Here is a 23,378-nt window from a genome sequence, read left to right on the forward strand (position 1 = left end):
CAAATGGAGTTCAGGGTGCTGGCCCACCATACAGGGTCCTCTGTGTAGCCCTGGCTGTCTTGGAACGTCCCAAGTGGACCAGGCTGGCCTCAAACTTCCTAAGATCTACCTGCCTTTGCATCTGCTTTTTATAACATTTTTATGTTATAAAACATACATTTTTCAAGAGCCCATTGATAAGTGTTAGGTATTTTTGGTCATCTGACAAAGAGTTTGCTTCTTCCTATGTAATCCAGTCCAACCTAGAACTGAAATCCTGGTTCTGCCGGTGAAGTACTATGAGATATGTTCTCCCTCTGTAGCCCTGGCTGATCCTGAACTTAAGGTTAACCTTCTTCTAATCCTCCTGCTTCAAGTCTCTGAAGTGCTAGGAATTACAGGCCTGTGTGGTCATGCCTAGCCTTTTTATCTTTTTTTTTTTTTTTAAAGATTTATTTATTATATGTTAAGTACATTGTAGCTGTCTTCAGACACCCCAGAAGAGGGTGTCAGATCCTCATTACAGATGGTTGTGAGCCACCATGTGGTTGCTGGGATTTGAACTCAGAACCTCCGGAAGAGTAGTCAGTGCTCTTAACCGCTGAGCCCCTAGCCCCCTTTTTATCTTTTCATGTCTAAACTTCCAATTTGTTTATAAATTGGTATGACTTGGATATAGATGATAGCTTTTTGATACTTCATTTCATAGTTTTTCAGGTAAAGTTTAACAACATACTGTCACCTGGGTTTTGAGCCTTATTAGATAACCAGTGTTTTCTCTTGGATTGGAAGTTTTTTGTACTTGAATATAAGAATACTTTTCCTTTTTGTTTTATGTATATGAGTGCTTTGCCTGCATGTATGTCAATGTACCATGTTCATGCCTAATATACTCAGGTCAAAATAAAGTCATCAGATTCCCTGGAACTGCAGTTACAGGTGGTTGAGAGCTACTGTGAGAGTGCTGGGTCCTCTACAAGAGCACCAAGTGCTGGTCACTTGAGTCATCTCTCCACTTTTTGCATTTTTGTACAATTTATACTTTTGCGTATGTATATCTAATGTGCACCATGTGCATGCTGCTACCCTTAAGTCTTGAAAAGGGTATATTATATTACCTAAAACTGTAGTCCCCAGCCATTGTAAGCTACCACAGGGATGTTGTGAATGAATCTCCAGGTCCTCTGCAAGAACAGTATTTGTTTAATTCTTGAGTCTTCTTTCTATTCCCACATTTTAAATTTACTTGATTTGCAGTGTGGGGTGAGTAGCTGAGTTTGATTTCTGAATGACTATTTATTTAGTTGAAAGAATTTAAATCTCTTCTGAAAGAGCCAATGAGCTGTTTTAGTGGGTTAAAGCCGACAGCTTGAGCTCAATACCTAGAACCTTTGGAAGGAGAGAATTGGCTGCTGAAACTTGTCCTCAGACTTTCATGTATGTACACTTAGATATTCATATACAACACACATACTAAATAAAAACCTCAGTTACAATATAGGTAGGGAATTATGGTCCTTCCTCCCTTCCTCCCCTCCCTCCCTCCCTCCCTCCCTCCCTCCCCTCCCTCACTTCCCTCCTTCCTTCCCTCCTTCCTTCCTTCCTTCCCTCCCTCCCTCCCCCTTCAGTGTTGTCAAGGTGGGTCTCTACAATGTCCTGTCCTAAAGCTTGCTATGCAGCTCAGACTGTACTCATATTTTCATAGATCCTCCTGCCTTTGCCTCCCAAGTGCTGGCACTGAAGGGGTGTACCGCTGTGACTTTTTTTACTGAAGGCCTGACATGAAGACAGGATGTTCCTTGCCTGTAATACCTTGCATTTCTAGGGAAACTACTGTTCCAGACCAGTTTAACTTGGCTCCTGGGGGCAGAATTAGGCATGGAATAAATTGGGCTGGAATCCTTTGAGGGTCAATAGATTTGCTGTAATTTGAGATGTTTTATGTTTTAGAGAAACCTTTGGTGCTTCCTCATCTACTTGTCACATAATACCCAACATCTGCTTTTCAGAATTGAACCCATAGGGGCCTATTAGTCATAACAGGTAATATCTGTCTCCTGCCTATTTCTTCTCAATCTAGTAACAGTTTACTTTTTTTTTTTTATGGGCAACTTGGAAACTTTGAAGCAAGAATATAGTTATTTTGTACTTAGGACTAAACCTAGGGCTTCATGAATGATAATAAATGCTATGAATTCCAGTTGTGTATTGAAGGGGAAGGAATTTATGCATACTTTGTATGTGAGACCTGAGTTTCAGCTAGATGTTCTCCACGTTTTGTTTTGGAGAGGGCCTCTGAAGTCTTGGCTGCCCCACTTGCTATATAGACCATACTGGCCTCTTAACTCAGATTTACTTGTCTTGAATGCTAGATATGCACCACAGTGTCAGGCTCCACATCATCTTTAAAAATATTCTAAATTTTGTGTTTTTGTATGGGAGGGTGCAGGCATGCTAATTGCTGAGCAGTCTTAGGCCTGTTGCTCCCCCCCCCCCCACCCCCAAGCAGATGGCTGGGTAGGGTCTCTGTTATAGTCTCTTGGGTATTCTGAAACTATGTAGATTAAGCTGGCCTCACATTCATAGAACTTGCATCTGCTGGGATTAAAAGTATATGCTATCGTGCCCAGCCCTACTGCAGTTTTTGAGACAGGGTTTCTTAGTGAACCTGAATGTTTTAGGTTAGACAAACCCACTGGGAGCTTATTTGTTTCTGTTCCTGTTCCTGGGTTGCTTTTTTATTTAATGTTAGGGAATCATATCTTAAGTTGCGCTTATACAACTAGCATTTTATCCATAGAGACATCCCTCCAGCTCCCTTTCCAATTTAGTTTTGTGTATTCTTTGGTTTGGCCTTTTCCCTGTATATATTTTAGTGTATGTAGCATATCCATGACCTGGTACCCTTTGAGGCCAGAAAAAGGCATCAGATCATTTAGAACATAGTTACAGATAGTTGTGAGCGGCCACATAGGTGCTAGGAATTGAACCCAGGTCCTCTGAAAAAGCAGCCAGAGCTCTTAAACTGATAAGCTATCCATCAAATTTTGTTTTTAATTCTTGCTATCTGGTATTAGTAGCTTTCAAATGGTTTATCTCCTGCCCTTGCTTTCCAAGTGCTGGGATTATAGGTATGCACTATTCACATTTTAGCAGTCTCACTACATATACCTACCTGCTTTCAGGTATTTGAATCCATATCATGTTCCCTCTTCATTAGTCTTAATAAGGCCAGTCCACTCGCACACATTTAGGGCCACTTCCTCTTTTCTATTTCACAGGTTTATATCCCGTAGTTTCCTTTTTTTACTGGATCAATGTATCAGTATTACATTGTGTTATTTCATGTAGAGAGAGTTTGGTCATGTTTTACTTACCAGTTAACTTTGTTACTTTCACTTGTTTGTAGCAAAACCTTTTGTATTGTTTGCTTTCCACTATTTGCTTTAATTTATAATTTTTGTGTGTGTGTGTGTGTGTGTGTATGGTATGCATGTGGGGGTCAGAAGTCAGGTTGTAAGAGTTGATTATCTCATGGGTCCTGGGGATGGAACTAAAGTTGTCAGGATTAATGGCAAGTGCCTTTACTAGCTAGCTGAGTCCCTTGCTTCAGTTTTCTCTTAAAACTTATTTTCATCCAGCTTCTATTTCTACCAATCCAAAGTTAGTTTTGTACTAAGCTGTGTCTTTTTTTATTTTAAAAGACTAAACTCATGTTCTGTTTGTCTTATATGTTGTCTTCACCACCAAGACTAATGGAAGTGCCATCATTCAAATAAGCTTTTTATTACGGACAGTGAACACAGTAAATAAATAGAATTATGGGTTAGGATTGTATTGTATTATAGTGCATGATAGTGTTCAGAGAGTGAGGAGAACTTATACAATGAATATATGTTCATGTTTTTATAGTAAGTGAGGTCTAATTTTTTTTTTTAATGAAATTTAGCAAAAATTTAGAATGAGAGGTAAATAGACACCTGGGGAGTAACTACTCTGTTTTCAGGCACATTACACTGATGTTTTAAAACATGTTAGATCCCTTTTCTCTTAGCATTTGGATCTGTCCGTTCCTTAGGTAATCCTGATAAGGGATTTGTTTTTAGAATAGTAGGTCTTGAGTTTTCTTTTTTCCAGTACTGGAGATTACACAAAGGTCATTGCACATGCTCACACAGCCTTTGAAGTTAAATTACCTATTCTGGACATGAACTAAGGCTGCTGGAGTAACTTGGATTATAGAACTGCATAACCAGGCCTAACTCATTTTGAAGATGAAAAGAAAGTTAAGTTTTTAGGCAGTGAAACTGCTATGGTTTTGTCTTTTTCCCCCTCTGTTGTTCTTTGAAATTATTTTACACATAGACCAAAAAAAAAAAAAAAAAAAGTGAATTCATGTAGATCAGGGATATTTAAACATTTTCCTTGTTTTTGGTGACACATTTCTTACCATGTGGATATGCAAATGTAAAAGTCTATATACTATAGATGAGCAAATTTGCATGCTGATAAAATAGATGTGCTTATTTTATAGTTCTTAGCTTGTGTGCAAGTATGCCTGTCAATGTGTCTGAATGTGGGTGTGCATATGGCACTAGCTTGCTCTGAAGCTCCCTTAAGGCAATTCTGTGTTCGCCTCTATTCTTTAGGAATGCTAGAATTATAGAAATGTTTTTATCCAGAGCCATGTCCCTGGTCTGTGTTTATTTAACATAAAAGTTTAAATGTTAATCAACAGTTATTAAGTACTTTTCAGAGTTGCTTGCTATTTTGATTTCAACTGTCAGTGCTGAGCATATTAATTATTTTGTATAAACACAGAACACAAAATGGCACAAACTAGGGCTATTTGAGAAATTGTTGGAAAAATTTATCCTAATCCTAAACCATAGTTCATTTAATCAGTTAAAAACTGTAACTGTAGTCAGCAACTTAAAACAACCATTTGTAGAAGGAAACATGTTAACACAATACAGGCCAGGGATATACCAATGTGCTGCAGTAATGATAGGAAAGTATTAAAAGTCCATTTTTCTATGTTCAACCACTGTGTTTCTATGAAGGCATAAAAACAGTGTAATTCATAAGACACAATAGTCTGGACTTAGCACTGAAGTTTTTCAGTGTTTGTTGACACTGGATGGGTGTGATGACATGTCCAAGTGTTGTTTTGTTCAGAACCAAGATTGTTGATGACTCATGCACTTGGTTTTTAAACATCCTACATCTATTTACACGAGTGAGAGAGGAGAGAAAAGAGGAGCAGAGAGGTATATAAATGGTGCAAGTGTGCAGGTCTGAAGACGAGTCCTGGGAGTCTGGTTTTGTCCTGCCTTGTGTATTCTGAAGATTGAACTCGGATCATGAGGCTGTGTAACAGGCACTTTTACCTGCTGGTTCATCTCACTGACCTCATACACATTTTTTTATTTGCAGATTCACCTTTCATTGTTGCCAATTTTTTTTTTTTTAAAGATTTATTATATGTGAGCACACCATAGCTGTCTTCAGACACACCAGAAGAGGGAGTCAGATCTCATCAGATGGTTGTGAGCCACCATGTGGTTGCTGGGATTTGAACTCAGGACCTCTGGAAGAGCAGTCAATGCTCTTAACCACTGAGCCATTTCTCCAGCCCCATTGTTGCCAATTTTTAATGACACACTCCTGCCTGCCTGTCTCCCCAAATATTACACCATTCCCTATGTCACAGTACCACAGTTCAGGAGACCAATCTCCATTCTCAGCTATGTATTTCTTGGGATCATGGGGCTTACCTAGTAACTTCTGTTAGGATCAAGGCTTCCTGAACATACTTGTGATTTCTCTTTAGAGACCATTGTCCTCAGTAAATCTTCCTGGTTGTTGGGAAGGAGGACTAAGAAAAGATAAGAGTCAAGCCAGACACACACACACACACACACACACACACCAACAATCTTAAGTTACTAAAGTGTAAGGTAGGAGGATCTGGAAGGTCAAGAGCTGCCTAAGCTATGTGGAATCAATCAGTTCAAGGCCATCCTAGGCAAATTACCAAGTTTCAGGCAGAGGATTGTCTCAAGAAGTAGAAGAATGCTTGTCTAGCATACCGAGACACTATATTTAGTCCCTAATATTGTACCAAAATGTGGGGGCAGGACATACTGAGCTAAGGATGTAATCTCCATACATATACTACCTATACAGATAAAACATAACAATTTAAAAAGGATAACTCAATTGGGGTAGAGAAGATAAAAGTAGTATACTCAAGGGAAGCTCACTTTTACCTGCTGGTTCATCTCACTGAACTTATACACATTTTAGATGTTTATCACTGCAAATTTGCTTTTTACTGTTCGACCTAAGTCACAACCCTGCAGTTCACTGATCTCTATTCTCAAGTATGTATTTCTTGGGGTTGGTGGACCCCAGGAATATATGTTGGAGAGTTCACCTTTGACTTTTTTTTTTTTTTTTTTTTTGGATTTGGTTTTTTCAAGACAGGGTTTCTCTGTATAGCCCTGGCTGTCCTGGAACTGGAACTCACTCTGTAGACCAGGCTGGCCTCTGCCTCCCAAGTGCTGAGATTAAAGGCGTGTGCCACCACCGCCCAGCTAAATTTAACTTTTTCTTGTTGGTGATCACAGGGTTATAGTCTTGATTGTCATAAAGCTCACTATATAGATCAGACTGATCTCAAACCCATAGATTCTCCTACCTCTTTACCTCCTGAGTGTGGCATTAAAGGGGTGTGCCATCTCTACAGTGTTCTTAACTGCCTTAGTAACTGTCCTGTAAAATCTGAGGATCAGTCCAGAGCTAGATTCTGAATTCTGGAGTGGTACCACAGGAAGCCAGGAACCAACTTAGGCACTGCTTCCCCATTTTGCAGAAACCAACCTTTCTGTCCTTGGGAAAAGCTCCATGCAGTGCAGCACACACTATTCTGTGCATCTTCACTTTGTGGCTGGACGTCAGGGGAAGGAGTAGGTGGTCAAAGGCTGGCCCAGGCAGACCTAAAAGATGAAGCAAGGCTTTGTTACAGGAGCTTTTTAATCTTTTTCCTTTCCTTGCCAAGCAGAGCTGAGCCTTAGTAGTTCTGTGCCTCTGTCCTAAGCAGCAAAAGCATTCATTGCACCAGCACCAGCATTAGGAAGTTTTCAAGGAACCTGGCCCCTTTTCTCCCAGGTAGTGGTATTTAAGTCAACATTTAAATGATATGTAAATTTACCTTCCTTTTTTATTTACTGTATTTGCGCAGAATGCTGCTACTAGGGTTGTTCCTTGCCTGGGGGCTGTGCACAGTCCCTAGGGTTTTGCCTCACACAGGTTCAAACAGTACAGGAAGAAAATCATGGAGGCAAAAGGACAGGGATATTATTTTTCCCACTCCACCCCAAACTGGGCCAGTAACTTACCTCAGTTTTCACCATTCCTCAAAATCGTTATCTCTTTGTAGACAACTGATAAGTGTCCGTTTTTTTGTTTGTTTGTTGACAGAATCTCTGTATCCTGGCTGGCCTGGAACTCATGTAGACCAAGCTAGCTAGCTTTGAACACATGATTCACCTTCCACCCCTGAGATTAAAGAAAGGCATATGCCACTACACCTGACGAGTGTAGTTCTGCTTTAAAGTTTTTTTTTATTGCCTGCAAGTGTGTATGTGTACCACATTTGTGCCTAGTACCCATGGCAGTCAGAAGAAGGCATTGCATCCCTTTGGATGGGAATTAAGAGTTATGAGCCACCATTTGCATGCTGGGAATGGAACCTGGGCCCTCAACTTCTTTGAGATAGGTACTCATGTAACCCAGACTATGTAGAAGATAACTTTACATTCTTTTTTTTGTTTGAGTCCTCTATCTGTGGATACACCTGCAGCCCAGAAGAGGGCATCAAATCCCATTATACCTGGTTGTGAGCTTTACCACTGAGCTATCTCTGCAGCCTAACAAAATTCTTGATCCTTTTGCCTTTACCTCCCGAGTGCTAGGATTACAAGTGTGTTTCACCTCATGAGGCTTTGTAGCCTTTAAATGCAAGTAAATGGTTGCAATGTAGTATATAGTATTAACCCTACAACTTTGATTTTAGACCTACGCTCCTAACCCACTTGTCATACTCAGTTCTCCAAGGGACTGTTCTGTACTATTCAATTCAGACACAGCCTGGCCCACAGCAAGTGCTCAGACACTGTTCAACAGAACTGGCTTGATCAATTTCAGAGATTTAAGCCTCCATTCAGACTGCTACTTGAATGCATATATACCTCTGGATCATTTTATATCTACAATGTACTTTTCTTTTGATCTTTATTTTACTGGCTTTAGAGCAGTAAGCATACTAACCTATAGTACTGTTTATACTTTTCCTCTTCCATCAGTGATTTTTAAAGAAAAATTAATGAGTTTATGATAAGCCTGTGTTTTACAAGATAAAAGTAAAGTTCCTTCAGTTTACTATAAAGTTCAGTGTGAGTGGCTCCCATCTCTTTAACTCTTCTGGTTTTCTCCACAGCTTTGCTCAAGCTCTAGAGCTGCCTTTTTGGGTAATGAGTGTCTCTCTCTACCCCTTCATTTGCCACCAGCTCTGTATAGCCCTTTGATGTTTACACATTAGCTCTTAATGGTGCTTAACACAAATGAATTAAGGTTTATTTCTTTAGAAGTAATACATTGATGACCATATCCTGGTGCATAGCAGGAATTCAAACAGCAGATAAAGAAGTTGTTTAGGAACATTTAGAGAAGTTTCATAGGATTCTGGAATAGTCTATATAGAAGAACTTTCTCTTGGTAAATGAAAGGAATTTTTATACCTACAACATGTAGCTTCTCATGTAAAAACTGAGGTTTAGAAACAAATACCTTTTACTCTTTGGCAGTTCTAACTAGCTGAACACTTAGTCTTTCCCAGTATTTATTTATTTTGGGTAAGTGAAAGAAAAAGAAATTTTACCATCACAGTTGTTGTAGTCACTAACTACTTAGATTATGTAAACATTCATGTACTTGGAGAGATGGCTTTGTTAGCATGCTGCTCTTGCAGAGGATGTGAGTTTAGTCCCCATCACCCTTATGGTAGCTAACAACCTTCTGTAACTCCAGCTCCAGGGTATCAGTGCTGTCTTTTGGCTTACACATGGCATACAGCAGTTGTATAGATAAACACACAAATAAAATACGAAATACCACTATAGAGGTTCTGGGGATGTCAATACCTGCACATTTTATTGTTATAATTTTTTGATCCAAGGTCTGTGTAGTACTGGCTATCCTGTAGCTCACACGGAGATACTCCTGCCTCTGCCTCTGCTTCCTGAGTCCTGTGACTTAAGACTACCATGACTGGCTCAATCCCTACACATCTTAATTTTGTCTGGTGCTGTGCATACCAATTACAAAGAAATCTCAGTGGCTTTGTCTGAATTTCTTTTGTGTAACAACAGGGACCATCCCACTTTCCTGTGGGATGTTGGAATTCACATGGGCCTTTTGTGCTTCATTTGCTAGTAGGAGTGTGGGCATGGACTTATGTTGATTGTCATTCTGGCCTTTTCAAAAAGTCAGAAAACTGTAGGGTATAAAATATGTGGAGTCGGAAGTGGTGGTGCACTCTTGTAACCGAAGCATGAGAGAATGATGCAGGGTGACAGTTTGAGGACAGTCTGGATAACAAAGTAAGCAAGATCCTATCTCATAAGAAAGTGAAGGGGATAGAGAGATGGCTCAGCAGTTAGGAGCACTGGCTTCTCTTTCAGAAGACTTAGGGTTTGATTTTCCACATCCATGTGGTAAAAGTATAAAATCTGTGCAATGCCCTCTTCTGGCCTCCATAGACACAAGGTTTATATATGCAGGCAAAATAACCATTCACATAGTCTTGTAAAATTTGTTGGGTGGGGTTATAGCCTAGGGGCATTTGGAATACATAAGGTTTTATGCTTGGTCTCAAGCACTCTCATCCAAATAAAGAAAATTTCACATGTAATCAATGTTCATCTCACCATTTCCATATAGGGGAACAGTAAAACTTAAGTAGGATTTAGTTCATCATTCAAATTTAATATACAGGAACTCAAGATTTATAAAATATCGATTAAAATAACTTATCAGATTGTTTCTTGAAGCTTATGCCTGCTTATAATTTTAACACTTTGGGGGTAGAAGCTGGAGGATCAGGAGTTCAAGGCCAGCCTCAGCTATATAGCAAATCAGAATCCAGCATGGGATAAATGAAATGTTTCAAAACAAAAAATGAAAAATAAAAAAAGTTTTGGGTTGGGGATGTAGCTCAGTTGATAAGGTGCTTGCATACCATACATTGAAGTCCTGGGTTTGGTCCACAGGACTACATAGAACTAGACAGTTGGATATATATAAACCCAGCACTCAGGAGGCAAGGACCTCTTCAACTATAAAATAAGCCTGAGACCAGATTAGGCTACATGTGACCCTGTTTCAGGAACTAAAATGGTTAATGTTTTAAGCATAAGACCAGAGGTCAGATTCCTAGGACTCTTAGGAGAAGCTGGGTTCTTCCTTGAACACCAGAGATCGGCAAAGTAGGATGGGGACAGGAGAGGATACTAGGACTGGTTGGCCAGCTAGTTCAGGTGGACACCCCATATTGACATCTTATTTCAGTCTTTGTGCATGGGTGCAGGCGTGTATGCACACACAAGATATTTTTAGAAGAGCTGGTGGATAAACATTTGCTATCCCCTAGGACCTATGATGAAGGGAGCAAAAAACCTCTGAAAGTTTTCTTCTGACCTCTACCTGTGCTTCTGCATTGGCACTCACCCACATACAAACTTAAAGAGGGCCTGTAGAGATGGTTCAGTTTTTCTGAGATTGGGTCTCATAGCTCAGTCTCCCATGGCTATGTACACTCTTCTTGAGTGTTTAACAGGTTTATGCCATGGACCCAGCATAGTTGTTTCTCTGTACAGATACTTGTTTCAGATCCAGCATTACTCAGGTGTGGTGATCCATACGTGGAATCCAAGCACGAGGCATTAAAAGAGAAAGATCGGTAGGAGTTCAGAGAAAGCTTCAGCAACATAATGATTTCAAGACCAATGCACACTATAAATACTGTTTTAAAAATTAGCTCCCAGCCGGACAGTGGTGCACTTGGGAAGCAGAGACAAGCAGATTTCATAGTTCGAGGCCAGCCTGGTCTACAGAGTTAGTTCCAGGACAGCCAGGGCTATACAGAGAAACCCTGTCTTGAAAAACCAAAACCAACAAAAAAAACTTGCTCATTTTAGCCAAAGCCTAACCCTAGCAGAAATATTAACACTTTTAGGGAGAAATCACTTTTAAGAATTCATAATTTACACACACTTTGGAAGAATCTAGGAAACTCACCCCGGCTTTGTGCTCTCTACAGCTAGCCTCCTATTTTTTTACTTTTTATTATTTTTGAGATTTTAAATTTATGGATGTTTTGCCACATGAATGTTGCACCTACCCTTGGGGGTCAGGAAAGGACGTTGACTCCCCTGGAACTAAAATTATAAGCTAGTTGTGAGCCACTAGTATGGGTACTGGGAGTTGAACCTATCCCCTCTGAAAGAGCAGTCAGTCCATGCTCCTCGCTGCTCAGCCATTTCTGCAGTGCTTTGCACCCCACCCACAATTAACAAAAGATAAACATCTAGATATGATGGTTTATGTCTACTCCCAAGATATGGGAGGCAGGACTATCAATACAGGTATGAAACTGGTCTACATGGCATGTTCTAGTCCACCAGAGCTACACAGGGACAATTTGTCTTAAAATATATAGAAAGGAAAAGATGAGCAGGAGGGTGTTAAGAAATTCTAAAATGGCTGGGCGGTGGTGGCGCGCACCTTTAATCCTAGTACTTGGAAGGCAGAGGCAGGTGAATTTCTGAGTTTGAGGCTAGCCTGGTCTACAGAGTGAGTTCCAGAATAGCCAGGGCTACACAGAGAAACCCTGTCTTGAAAAAAACAAAAACAAAAAAAACCCTCTAAAATGTTCTTTAAAAATTTTTTTCCTAAGTGTATCTGAGTACCTGCATGTGTGTGGGAGCATGTGTACACTCATGTCTGCCTAGTGCCTGGAGGGCGTCATCACTTGGAAGTGGAGTTATGTATATAAATGGTTGTAAGCTGTCATGTGGGTGCAGGGGACTGAACTGGGTCCTCTGCTTTCTCTTAATCACTGATACTGGTCCAGAACAGTATGTTGTTAAATTAAGTCCACTTGACAGGATTTAGGAGCTACCCTAGCATAGCCTTTTTATGATGCAGTATTTTCTATGGGGCTTCTATCACTAGTACCTGGTCTTTTTGGGTGGGCTAACCTTTTAGCTGTATAATAGCTTTGGTTAGAGAAATGAGCTTGACCAGATATACTTAAATGTCCAGTGTTTCAAGATTCTAGCTAACCTCTGAAACCATATTGCTGTGCCCAGTTTTTCCCCTGTACATTTTGGGCATTCACACATTTGAATTTTGTAGCTCAAGTACAACTTAAGAATCAGAAGACACTATGATAAATTTACTATGGTAAATAATGGTCACTCAGTTAAGAAAAGATTAAGTAATAGAAACATTTATTTTTTTTTTTCAAAAAAAATGTGGGAGGAGTGGAATAAAACAAGGCTAAATTTCAGCAAATGCTGTACCACGATCACAGGTCAGACAAAACCGAAAAACAAAACAAAATCAAACCAAAACAACAACAAAACCCCAATGGTTCTAGGAACTTTAGAAGACTAGCTTCAATGTTAAGAGTCCAGCAACTAACAGAAGAGTTAAAGGTTGCTTGCCACTACATGGTCATTTTAAAGGGAAAGGAGATGCTGCAGGAAGGCAGGGAGAAGGGCTTAACTCCTAAGGAAAGCAAGATTAAGAAGGGCTTCCACCGTACAGGAAAAGGGATGCCAGCATAATCCTTACCTAGAGCTGTTCAGAGGCTGAGAATATAAGGAACAGAGTGAAAAGCTACAGACAACTAGCATTGAGGAAAGAAAGTCAACTTAGAATTAAATTAAGAAAGAAAACATAGTTGGTCACAAATTCCTTTGTTTACTGAAACATGAAGCAATGGAAACATCCTGGCAAAGGGGACCGCGAGGACCAAGTTCTCATATATGACCGCAGCCCGAGGGTTCAGTCCGCAATTATCCTACCTGAAAGAAAGCAGAACACAAGAGGCTTACACAATGCCTGGAGTGCAGTCTTGTTCCGAGTACAAGGGCCCTGGTCCCGTCCTGTATTCCAATGGGGGGGGGGGTGACACAAAGAACAAAACAAAATCAAGTCAGGTTTTGGGTTGAATGTATATCCCACAGAATCACCCCAAAGTCTAATAGGTACAGCTAGGAACCTACTTAAGCTGTATGCTGCACAAGATATAAAACTGCTGATAGTATAAACCCATTCTATCTTTTAACTCAGGTAACCCCTATAGTAGAAGGCTTCAAGGAAAGAAGGTATAAATTTTCAGTAGCTACAGATTAATTTTGGGGTCCAGAAAAAAAAGTAAAAGATGCTTAGATATCAGATAACGGTCAATTTCTTTTAAGAGTTGGGATCTAAGTATGAGCATAATAAACTGTTCTGAAGCAAACCTGAGTAGCTGGGACTACAGGCATCCACCACCCATGCATGCCCGGCCCAATTTTACTATTACAGATGTTCCAAAGAAAACATTCAAAAAGCATAGTCACAAAGAATACTGTTAAAGAACAGTGGTCATTCACCCTTTAAGGTATCTATCTGCATGTCACACTGTCAGTTCAGAGCCATAGTTGCAGTAGTTTCTAATTGACCAAATAACCCCTGACAAATCAAAAGAAGAAACTACTGCTAGGATTCTCTAATGCCTCCATTGATGGTGGGAACTCCAGACACCAATGGCAGTGGGAAAAAAAAAATTAACTCACACCAAGCTCCTCTACTTAATACAGACACAGGGCCAAATCTTGGTCTTGATCTGTGCCAATCGACTTCAAAAGCTGTGATGTTCTTGCATCAGTTCTGTTAGGGTGAGACCCGAATTTGGATCCCCAATAGTTGTGGAGTATTTCATCCTGGCAGCCTCATTAACATCAGGCTCCTGGGACTGCAACCAACTCAGGGTTATTCAGTCCATTTGAGGTTCACACCTGGAAGGTAAGTTTCTTTAAAAGTCATCACTAAAAAGGTTAGTTGAGCACCTAACAATTGAAGTTAAAACTCACTTTTAAAATGTCCCAAAAACACCATTAAAGGCTATAATATTCTAATTTAATGTTTAAATTGAAACATACTTGAGAGAAAAAAAGTTATCTAACAGATTATGCTAACTTTACCAGAGGTATCTCACAAAGTAGACCCAGGTGTAAAATTAGCAAACTCCATTCACATGCTGAACACATGACTGACTGATGGAATCCCAAGTCTCAATGACACAACTGTATAGCATATAAACTTAACCAAACATGCATGCCATTCTTTTCTCAATACATATATGAGCACAGGGGATAAGGTGAGAACATTGAAGTGTCAGTGGTAACTGTACTGTTGGGGCTTTAACTCAAGTGATGCTCAATTTCAGTGTACAAGGAAAACAAAATCTCAGAGAAACAGGAATTTTATCATAGGCTACAAAGAAGGGGTATAAGTGCCTATATCAAACAGATGGATGCTTTGGGCTAAAATAAGGACTTCATAGAATATAAACAAAAACATGCCAATACTGAAGTGTCTTAGGGCTTTATCTGATGTACAAAGTAGCACACTTAAGAGCTTCCTTTGATAAAGGCTAATAGATAGTTGGGTTTTGTTTTCTGTAACTTGGGGGTACTGCTGTATTTCCTAGACTTTGCTAGAACTGGCTGTGTAGCCTAAACTTTCCTCTAACTCATCATAATACTCCCACCTCATCTTCCCTGGTACTGAGATTAAAGGTATGCACTGCCATGTACTACTGTAAGAAGTATTTTATTAGCAAACTAGAAGTTAGAACTCTCACTGTGCTGTCCATTACTAGCTCCCAAATGGCATCCTTTACCTTAATCATCACAGCAGTTTAGTAGTGGAGAGTGATTTCGTTTGGGTTTTTAAAGACAGGGACTATCAATGTAGCCCTGGCTGTCATGGAACTGTATGTATATCAGGCTGGCCTCAAATTCTGAGCTCTAGCTGCCTCTGTCCCAAGTGCTAGGATTGGGTGTGTGCCACCATCGACTGGCAGAATTTAAGAGTCAGCTCTGAGTCTGAATTTTGGCTCTATCATGAGATACCCAGATGATCATAGGCAAAGTACTGATGCTCTCTGAGCCTTAGTTTTTTCCTGGATGAGAAAATAACTACACAATAAAGGGCCAACATGTTAGCTCTCTCCAACTTTTCTTACCAAGTATTATTTTACAACTGGTTAAATAATATTCTCACTGAGCATGTTCATGTTTCAGAAGAAACACATTGGAATCACACTAACTCAACGGGCCAAGTAAACCTGTGGCCTAAACTACAGAAAATACTCAAAACATGTAATTTTTGCTTTTTGGTATGGTCCTGTTTGGTGAATTGGCTCCTCAGTGAAGCAAAAGTCTCTTGTAGGGAACTAAGTGCAAATTTCAACCACATCTACCCCATTCTCACCTCCAGTTTTTAAAAGGCTGAGTACCGTGCTCGGTCCACATACTGCTCCCGCTCATACCGGGCCATGTCATACAGAGAATTCCGTGTTGCTGCTGAAGCCTGAGACATCTCACTCTCTGGCCCATAACCGTAGCCCTCTCCAACTGCGGGGAGCACAGCTGCATTCCGACGTAGTGGGCTCCTGTCCCTTCCATAATAGGAAGAGGAAGCGGCAGCAGCCATTGCAGCTGAGGTGGCAGCAGAGCCAGAGTTCTGCAATAGGTGTCTGTCATAAGGATCAACAGAAGTGGAGTTGAGGTGACTGGGTACAGCTGGGCTCTGGACTTGAGGAAGATGAGACATGGTCTGCTCTGCATAGTTGTATGCGGAAGCTGCAGCTGCTGCCGCCACAGCTTCGTAAGATCGGACACGGTAGCGCTTATAGTAGTCGAGTGCTCCATAGGCATCGTTGTAATACATGGACTCCCCATAACCCATAGTATAAGGTGTGCGCACTGCTCCATACTGTTCATTGTACTGCTCAGTAAAGTCTGCCACACGCCCTGTACGGTCCACTGGGCACTCTTTGGACCAGTGTCCTTCTTTACCACACCGATAGCAACCACTCTGGTCTCCCATCCCAGGGGCAGTCCGAAGCCGGCTAGTTGATAACTGTACATGCATTCGTTTGCCTTGAGGAAACATTAAAATTATAACTCATTAACACTCTTTTCACTCAAATAAAAGTAAACATAAAATACATAGAAATACACACTCCTGGGCCCCTTCATTCAGCAATCCTTTCCAAAAAAATTGATGTTTCAACAGAAGTGAGACTCATAAAATTGGAGTCCTTAGAGATCAGTCAGATCCTGTTTATACCAGTAACATAGGAGACTCTCCCCTACTTGTATCTCTACAGCTAATTTTCTTCCCCAATGCAAAGAGTGCAAAGATTGTGATCTTTTACTATGACTGCTACTACCTCCAAATCAAACTAGATATCTAACAAAACCTCATTAATAATAAAACTAATAGAAATTTTAGAAAACATCTTTTCCACCTTTGAATTCATGTTAGATCTGAGAAAAGCATATGTCCCTCAGCATGTATGTATGACACCATGGTCAACTGCAATCTTCTACCTACTATGTTCTATAGATTTCAACTCCTTTCCTCACAAACAGAATTTTTGAACATAGCCTCTTAGATACTAAAAATTACCAGGTTCTGGGGTTGGACATGGATCTCTCAATGGTTTAACACTTGGCTATTGTCATATGAAAGGCCAAGTTTGATCCCCAGCGCCAAACAAAAATAAAATGAAAACAGCACTTGCTTTTCAGGAACTATGTTCTCATGTAAAAGAATGATCAACATTTTATTCCTACCATGCAGAACATAACTTTTCTACAGTTGCCTAAAAAACTATGAGCACTCATTCAAGCAATACACATATACATATTTCTAGAAAACTACCACTGAGAAACAGCTAAGAAAAGAACTCTTGTCCAAGAGTTTATGTACCACCCAACCCAGGGACCCATGTTGTCTCCAACATAAACCATCTTTAGTGAGAACAAAGATGCTTAGCCAGGCTGTAGTGGTGAATACCTTTAATCCCAGCACTCAGGGATCAAAGCAGTCAGGTGAATCTCTGAGTTCAAGGTCAGCCTGGTCTACAGAGTGAGTTCCAGGACAGCCAGAACTCTGGATAAACCCTGTTTCAAAACAAAACAGTGTTCAAGATTGTGACCCCAGCTAATAATAGACAGTCTTCATAACCACTGATGCTGTCAGTAGTTAGATGGTGTTAATCATGCTACATGTACTCATCAGAAACATTTCTGTCCTCATTTATACCTTATATGTAAAAGTTCTCTATAATTTAGAGGATTAAAAGCCACTTTCAGACAGACATACATAGTGACATTAGGCTGTGTAACTGACACATTGCTCCAATTCTGAAGTCAGAATTGCCAATCTACAAAGAAAACTCTGGGTTGGCCTAGAGATCTAGAAGTCTACTTTTAAGAGAAAAATACAATTGAATTTGTTGACTCATGGATTCTGACAGTCTATTTTCCATTGAAATACAGTGATTTTATTGGATTTTCTGCCCTATCCTAGTCATGCTTGTAGTGTAGAGGATGTGAATGCTTTAATGTGGCAAAATCTATTTCCACAGTTGTGAAAAGGATGCTAGTAATTTTTTTTTTTACTTAGAGCTAGAAACACTTGTAAAATAAGTGATAGGTGGCTTATTTTGCATTCTTTCAAAAGGTTATGTGTGCTTTTTTCAATTTAAAATCTCTAAAATTCTGTGCTTTAGAAACAGGTAAAAGTTTTACCATTCTACTAGGTATAGAGAGACCAAACTCTTAGATTTTGTGAAACCTCCAAGTTACTGAAATTTTCCAGTATTTACCAGAAAGTCAGCCCAGAAAAGGCATTTTTTCTCTTGAAAACTGGAACAAAGAGACTATTAAAATGCTAAAAGGTGGGAAGCTTAATCCTAATTCTGCAGTTCTATTTTAGGTAAGGGTTCACAGAAGACTGGAGATGTAGGTGACATATTGCTACTAAAACAACACCCCTAACTTCTTGCATATCCTTCCCAACTCAGCTGCCCGGATGGTTACTTGGGAACAGCTTCTTTATGGTTTCCAATTCAAACTGCATTCACTGCTGCCTGTGGAGAGGAAATATCTTGAAAGCCTCAGGTAATCTTAAATCTATGTTTAGAAGTTATACAATGCAGAAACTTAAATATTAGACAACCATTAATGCACAGAAGAGTCAAAAGATGCTCAGAGTGGTTCTTTTTAGATAAAAAAAAATGCATTAAGTTAAACAAATTGCCAAGTTGGCATCTAGATTGTAATTTCAAGAAGATATGTGACAAGCTTATATGTACAACTCCAGCACTGAAAAATCTGAAGCAGGATTGTGATTTTGAGGGCTGTCTCAGCAAAGAAACAAACCAAAACAACCAGTTACCCAATACTAAACTTTACATTACATCCTAGGGAAAAAATTAGTTGATTACAAAAATATAAGCATATGTAAGCAAGAGTAACTCACTCTTCAGAAGAGCCAGAAAAAGAATGTGATACCAATAAATGATTCTTTTTCAACTCAGTTTATTGTCTGTACTTTCTATGGAAGTGAATAGATGAATATATATATATACACACACACACATATATATATATATATGTCCATTTCATTATTCAGCCCCTGTTTCTTATGTAATTCTATGTTATTAAGCAAATACAAGGAATAAGAAGCATAACTCAGTGGCGCTGTGTACACAGCATGCTCAGGATCCTGGGTCCAATATTCAGCACCAAAAGAACAAGCAGACAAACAAAAAAATCCCACGTACTCATCCCTTTAACTCCCGTTTCCTTTTTTTTTTTTTTTTTTTTTCCGAGACAGTGTTTCTCTGTATAGCCCTGGCTCTCCTGGAACTCACTCTGTAGACCAGGCTGGCCTCGAACTCAGAAATCTGCCTGCCTCTGCCTCCTAGAGTGCTGGGATTACAGGCGTGTGCCACCACCGCCCAGCTTCCCGTTTCCTCTAAAAAGTAAAAGGGCATATAATATTATACATTGAGAGTCTTATCTGCAAATATATTTATTTTTTTCATTTTGTTACCTTCTTCAGGGATGGGGACATACAGACTCATGGTAGAGCACTTGGCTAGTGTTTGTGGAGCCCTTGGATGACCCCAGAACCAAGAGGGGTGGGGCAGGAACTCCTTCCACATAGAGTAAGAATAGTTAGGAATATTTTGAAAATTGAAGTGTGCTAGTGTTGTTCCAAAATAAAAGAAAAATAAAAGATGTAACTGTCACATTTTAAGTACTTTCCTAACCAGAGTAGAAGCAATCATGGTTGCAAATAGCACTTAACTTTCATTATATATTACTTTTACTGTCAAAATGTACTTATTACCACTGCCAGCCTTTCACAGAGGAACATGAGAGATTATTTTATAATGGGGAAAAGCATAGGAATACCCTTGTCAACTTGCTGGTTAAGGACAGGAATTAGCTCCAACTTTTACCCTAGGCTTTCAATAACTAAAGGCAAGGGTATTGGTGATGAAGCTAGAATATATGATAGTGAGCCTCCAGTAAGTTTCAGTAATTAAAATATTTACACTTTTCTGATTAAGTTTCCCTTTTCCCCCACCATTTCATTATTTTCTAGGTTTAGCAGAGGACTTTTGTATATTTAACTTTTAGGCCACAAAAAGATGTTGACTTAGGAACTGCAAAAGTAGCCTTGAATTTGTGATCCAACATGACAGTGTCATTAAAGACTTGTAGAACTGCTAACCAATGAACTTTCTGCAATGTGGGTCTGATCTGTTTACTAATACAGTAGCCATTCCCTCATATGACTCTTGCCCACACTGGAAAAATCTAATTTGAAAATTTGCTTCAACTAATTTAAATTTAGTAGCCACATGTAACTAGTCTATAGTAACATGATTCAAGGGTTTTCAGACAAGCTCCTATGGTATTGGTGATAATAAATACACACTTATAATCAATGTAAGCAATATAGTAAGCTCTATAATTCTTTTGGGGGAAACTGGAATTTCCCCAAAAGCAAGACCATCATTCTATCCAATTTCCAAAGAAAAAATTTTTTTTTCCTAACCTGTTAGATAAAGTAATAGTTAAATGGTGCAGAAGAACCTACGACATGTTTCCTGGCTTTGCTTGTAGTCCACAGACTGAACAAATTTGAACGCCCCAAATATACCATCACCCAACCAGACTCAGCACAGATTCTCACACAGTGCTTGCTCTAGATGCCCTTTCTCCTCTTTACTACTACCATCTATCACTGAAAGCAGCAGAGCGTAAAAACTCTCAAAGGCTTCTGGGTCATAACAAACCAGCAATGAAGTCGTAACCTCTAGGCCTCCTCACACTAGCTACTTATCTGCCTAGGCAACTTAGACTTCTGACAGCACTCAAGTGAATGAAGACCAAAGGAAGGAACCCACACAGTGGTGGAGAAACATCTTGGCAAACAATGGAAAATGTTCCCTTTCCTAAGAGAAAATTGTACTTCAGAATAGTAAACATAATCTATTCTTTTCATTTAAAAGAATGGTAGAAGCCACTCTCATAGCCCCATGGTCGTGTGTTCTTCCCTCTGCCTTGAGCTAGAGACTCCACGAAGGTCTGCCACCCAAGCCCCCCGAACAGTTCACCTTGAAACTCTGTGTTGTCAAGGCCCCTGATGGCCTCCACCGCATCCTCTGCCCGCTCCATGTGTACAAAGGCATAATCTTTCACGATGTCACATTCGATGACTGGGCCGTACTCCTCAAACTTGGCCCGAAGCTCTTGGTTGGTACAAGTGGGGCTGATGTTGCCCACATGTAACTTGGTTGAAGCTTTGCTCTTATTCTTGCTGGCTTCCACATTGATGTTCACTCCGTGCAGCTTGTAGTGGTGCAGGTTGCGTATGGCATCCTCAGCGGCCGTCTTGTCCTCTATGTGCACAAAGCCATAGTTCTTAATGATGTCACATTCCAGCACCTTCCCGTACTGCTCGAAGAGTGAGCGGATCTCCTGCTCTGTGGCCTCCCGGGGCAGATTTCCGATGAACAGCTTCACCATCCTGACAAGAGCCTGGCAGAGAAGAAACAAGATTTCAAAAGTCAGGTGTGAAGTGAGAAACTAACACTGCAGCGTTTCCCGACCCTCACAGTTCTTTTTGAGAGAGGAACTGCTGTGTGACAATGCCAACAGAAGTCCAGGCTCAGAATGCACAACAAGGTCCAAGATATATTATTGGCGAGGTTAGGCACATTGAATCTACAAGGTTAGCTGCTTCACGGTTTAGCACAGGGATGGAAAAGACAAGCGGGAGGCATGAAGTATCTGAATGTCCCTAGTTACAGGATTTTGGAGGGAAATCTGTGTACCTCTCCACAGTGTGGTATCACCTCCCACCATACTCCAGGAACGAAAGCCCTCTTTCACCCAGCACCTGAACCCCTTTCCTCGGCGGCCCAACCTCCGCTCCTACATCCCAACAAAGACTCGGCCCGACCCCTGCCCCGCCCCCTCCGGAGACCCGGCCCCGCCTCCTTTCGTTGTCTTCCCGGGACCTTCCTCTGAAGATGGGTGGCCCCAAACCCGAGCCGTCCGGGCCCTCCGAGGTCCGGCCCAGCCCGCTCCTGGACTTCCCACACACCCACAGCATCCTCTCCTACCTCCGGGTGGTGGCGGCGGTGGCGGCGGGTCCCGCGTCAGAGAGAACCCTACAAAATGGCGACGGCCGCTCGAGCCTCGGCGCGACCGGGCGCTTTCTCGCGCGCCAGCTCACGCACGCGCGAGTGCGCGCTGCCTGCCTCCCCTCCCCCTCGCAGGAGCGGGGCGACCAATCCTGCGGCCGCACACAACTGTCCGCCCCCCGTGCGGGGGCGGGGTCATGTGGTGACGGCACTGCGGAGCGAAGGTCAGCCCGCCCCCAGCCCCGGCTAGCCAATCACCGCCTTGGGAGAGGGTCGCGGCTGGCGCGTCAAAAGGGCTTAGGAAGCAACCATTGCCTTGGCAAAACTGTAAGGCTCGGGGGAGTCTCTAAGCATCACAATGGATGGTAGTATTAGGCTCACTGTCGAGGGGGCTGATGACAAAGGGTTGTCTCACTGGGCCCGCTAGAAGGGGGTTTTCTCAACGTCTGGCGGCTGAGAGCGATACTTCAGAAATCCAGGCACTACTACATCCTAACCTAATCTCTCCCTTGTTTGGGTAGGAAGGGGTAAGAATTCCCTTAAAACAATTGATTTTTCACCGCAATAGTGTTGTTCATTGGTAAGAAGCTGAGAATCGAGGAGTAGAAAGATAATCTGGGTTAAAACTGGGTTAGTCTGAGGGAGGCATTTCTCTATCCAAACTATACTTTGTCATGTTTATTCATGAATATACGTGGGCTGGGCTTTCCCTCGTAGTGTCTGTCTGTTGTGGTTCCTGAAATGTGGTGAGCATTACCAAGGAATATGTTGTCCAGCGGTCCAGAAAGAATCCAGGTTTGGGGGATGTGAGTGACAAAGGTTCCACATCCATTCCAAGCTGCCTGAGGTACAGGCGATTGTCAAGCTCCCAACGCTCAGTTGCGGTCCATGAGCACCTCCTGGTGGCAAGCAGGGTACCAGCTTGATGGACCACTTACTACTCCATTCCACAAAGCTGAGCCGGTTACAGACATTGATGGTAGAGGCACCTGCATGGTTGTCAGACCATCCCCACTGTTGGCAAAAGTTTCCCCCTTGTGGTGGTTCCAACAGCAGCTCTTCCAAAAATGTAGAGATCAGTTTTCCAAATTGACTTCCTCCACTCAAGCTACTTGGAAACATTTCTTTACCAAATTCATGTTTCCCACTCATTTCAGAAGCCATTGTAATAATAGACACATTTCTAAAACTACATTCTTTTTTCGAGATTGGCTTTCTCTGGTAGTCTTGGATGTCCTGGAACCTCCTCAGGGTCTGCTGTTGCCCAACGCTGAACATTGTATTTTGGGATCCATCCTTTTCCCAAATTTGCGGGGGCACCACAACTAATGCTCCACTGACAGTTCCCATCTTTCTATACAATTTCATTTCACTCCCCTTCTCCACAATCCCCTTTTAGACTTTCTGTGTAGTCAAGGATGTCCAAGAACTGGTTGTGTAACCCAGACTAACCTTGAACACACATTTCTCCTAACTTGACCTCCCAAGTGCTGGTAATTACAGGTGTGATACCATTTCTAGCCTCCAGTTTTTCTTTCTT

General features: G+C 41.1%; 2 protein-coding genes across 3 annotated transcripts in view; one reads left to right on the plus strand and one right to left on the minus strand.

The window, feature by feature from the left end:
- The window catches only part of LOC127692682 (RNA-binding protein 14), a 52,159-nt gene extending 33,448 nt beyond the window's left edge, over window positions 1-18,711 (plus strand). Inside the window, exon 3 of the mRNA XM_052193305.1 lies at window positions 18,197-18,711. Coding sequence (XP_052049265.1) covers window positions 18,197-18,297 — 101 coding nt within the window. The 3' untranslated portion in view covers window positions 18,298-18,711. The remainder of the gene's footprint in view (window positions 1-18,196) is intronic.
- On the minus strand, window positions 12,538-21,952 carry LOC127692711 (RNA-binding protein 4B). Of its 2 annotated transcripts, XR_007979517.1 has the most exons (5): window positions 21,818-21,952; window positions 20,807-21,230; window positions 15,592-16,262; window positions 13,890-14,111; window positions 12,538-13,214 (listed from the first exon to the last, which is right to left on the minus strand). XR_007979517.1 is itself a non-coding variant. In XM_052193325.1 (4 exons), exons 2-3 carry the CDS (start codon window positions 21,216-21,218, stop codon window positions 15,601-15,603), a joined length of 1,074 nt encoding a protein of 357 aa, XP_052049285.1. In that variant the 5' UTR covers window positions 21,219-21,230; window positions 21,818-21,952; the 3' UTR covers window positions 12,538-13,133; window positions 15,592-15,600. The 2 variants fall into 2 exon arrangements, 1 of the variants encoding a protein (XP_052049285.1); XM_052193325.1 differs by lacking the exon at window positions 13,890-14,111 and having other exon boundaries at window positions 12,538-13,133.
- Window positions 21,953-23,378: the final 1,426 nt, after the last annotated feature.

The sequence above is a fragment of the Apodemus sylvaticus genome, chromosome 1, assembly GCF_947179515.1.
Source record: "Apodemus sylvaticus chromosome 1, mApoSyl1.1, whole genome shotgun sequence".
Classification (NCBI taxonomy): Eukaryota; Metazoa; Chordata; class Mammalia; order Rodentia; family Muridae; genus Apodemus; species Apodemus sylvaticus.

What these genes read in the sequence shown, in the direction of transcription:
- LOC127692711 (XM_052193325.1), bottom strand. Translation starts at nt 21,218, where the DNA reads ATGGTGAAGCTGTTCATCGGAAATCTGCCCCGGGAGGCCACAGAGCAG. An exon ending in TGACAACACAGAGTTTCAAG is followed by an intron (nt 16,263 to 20,806) that starts GTGAACTGTTCG and finishes TGTTTCCTCAAG; the next exon opens with GCAAACGAATGCATGTACAG.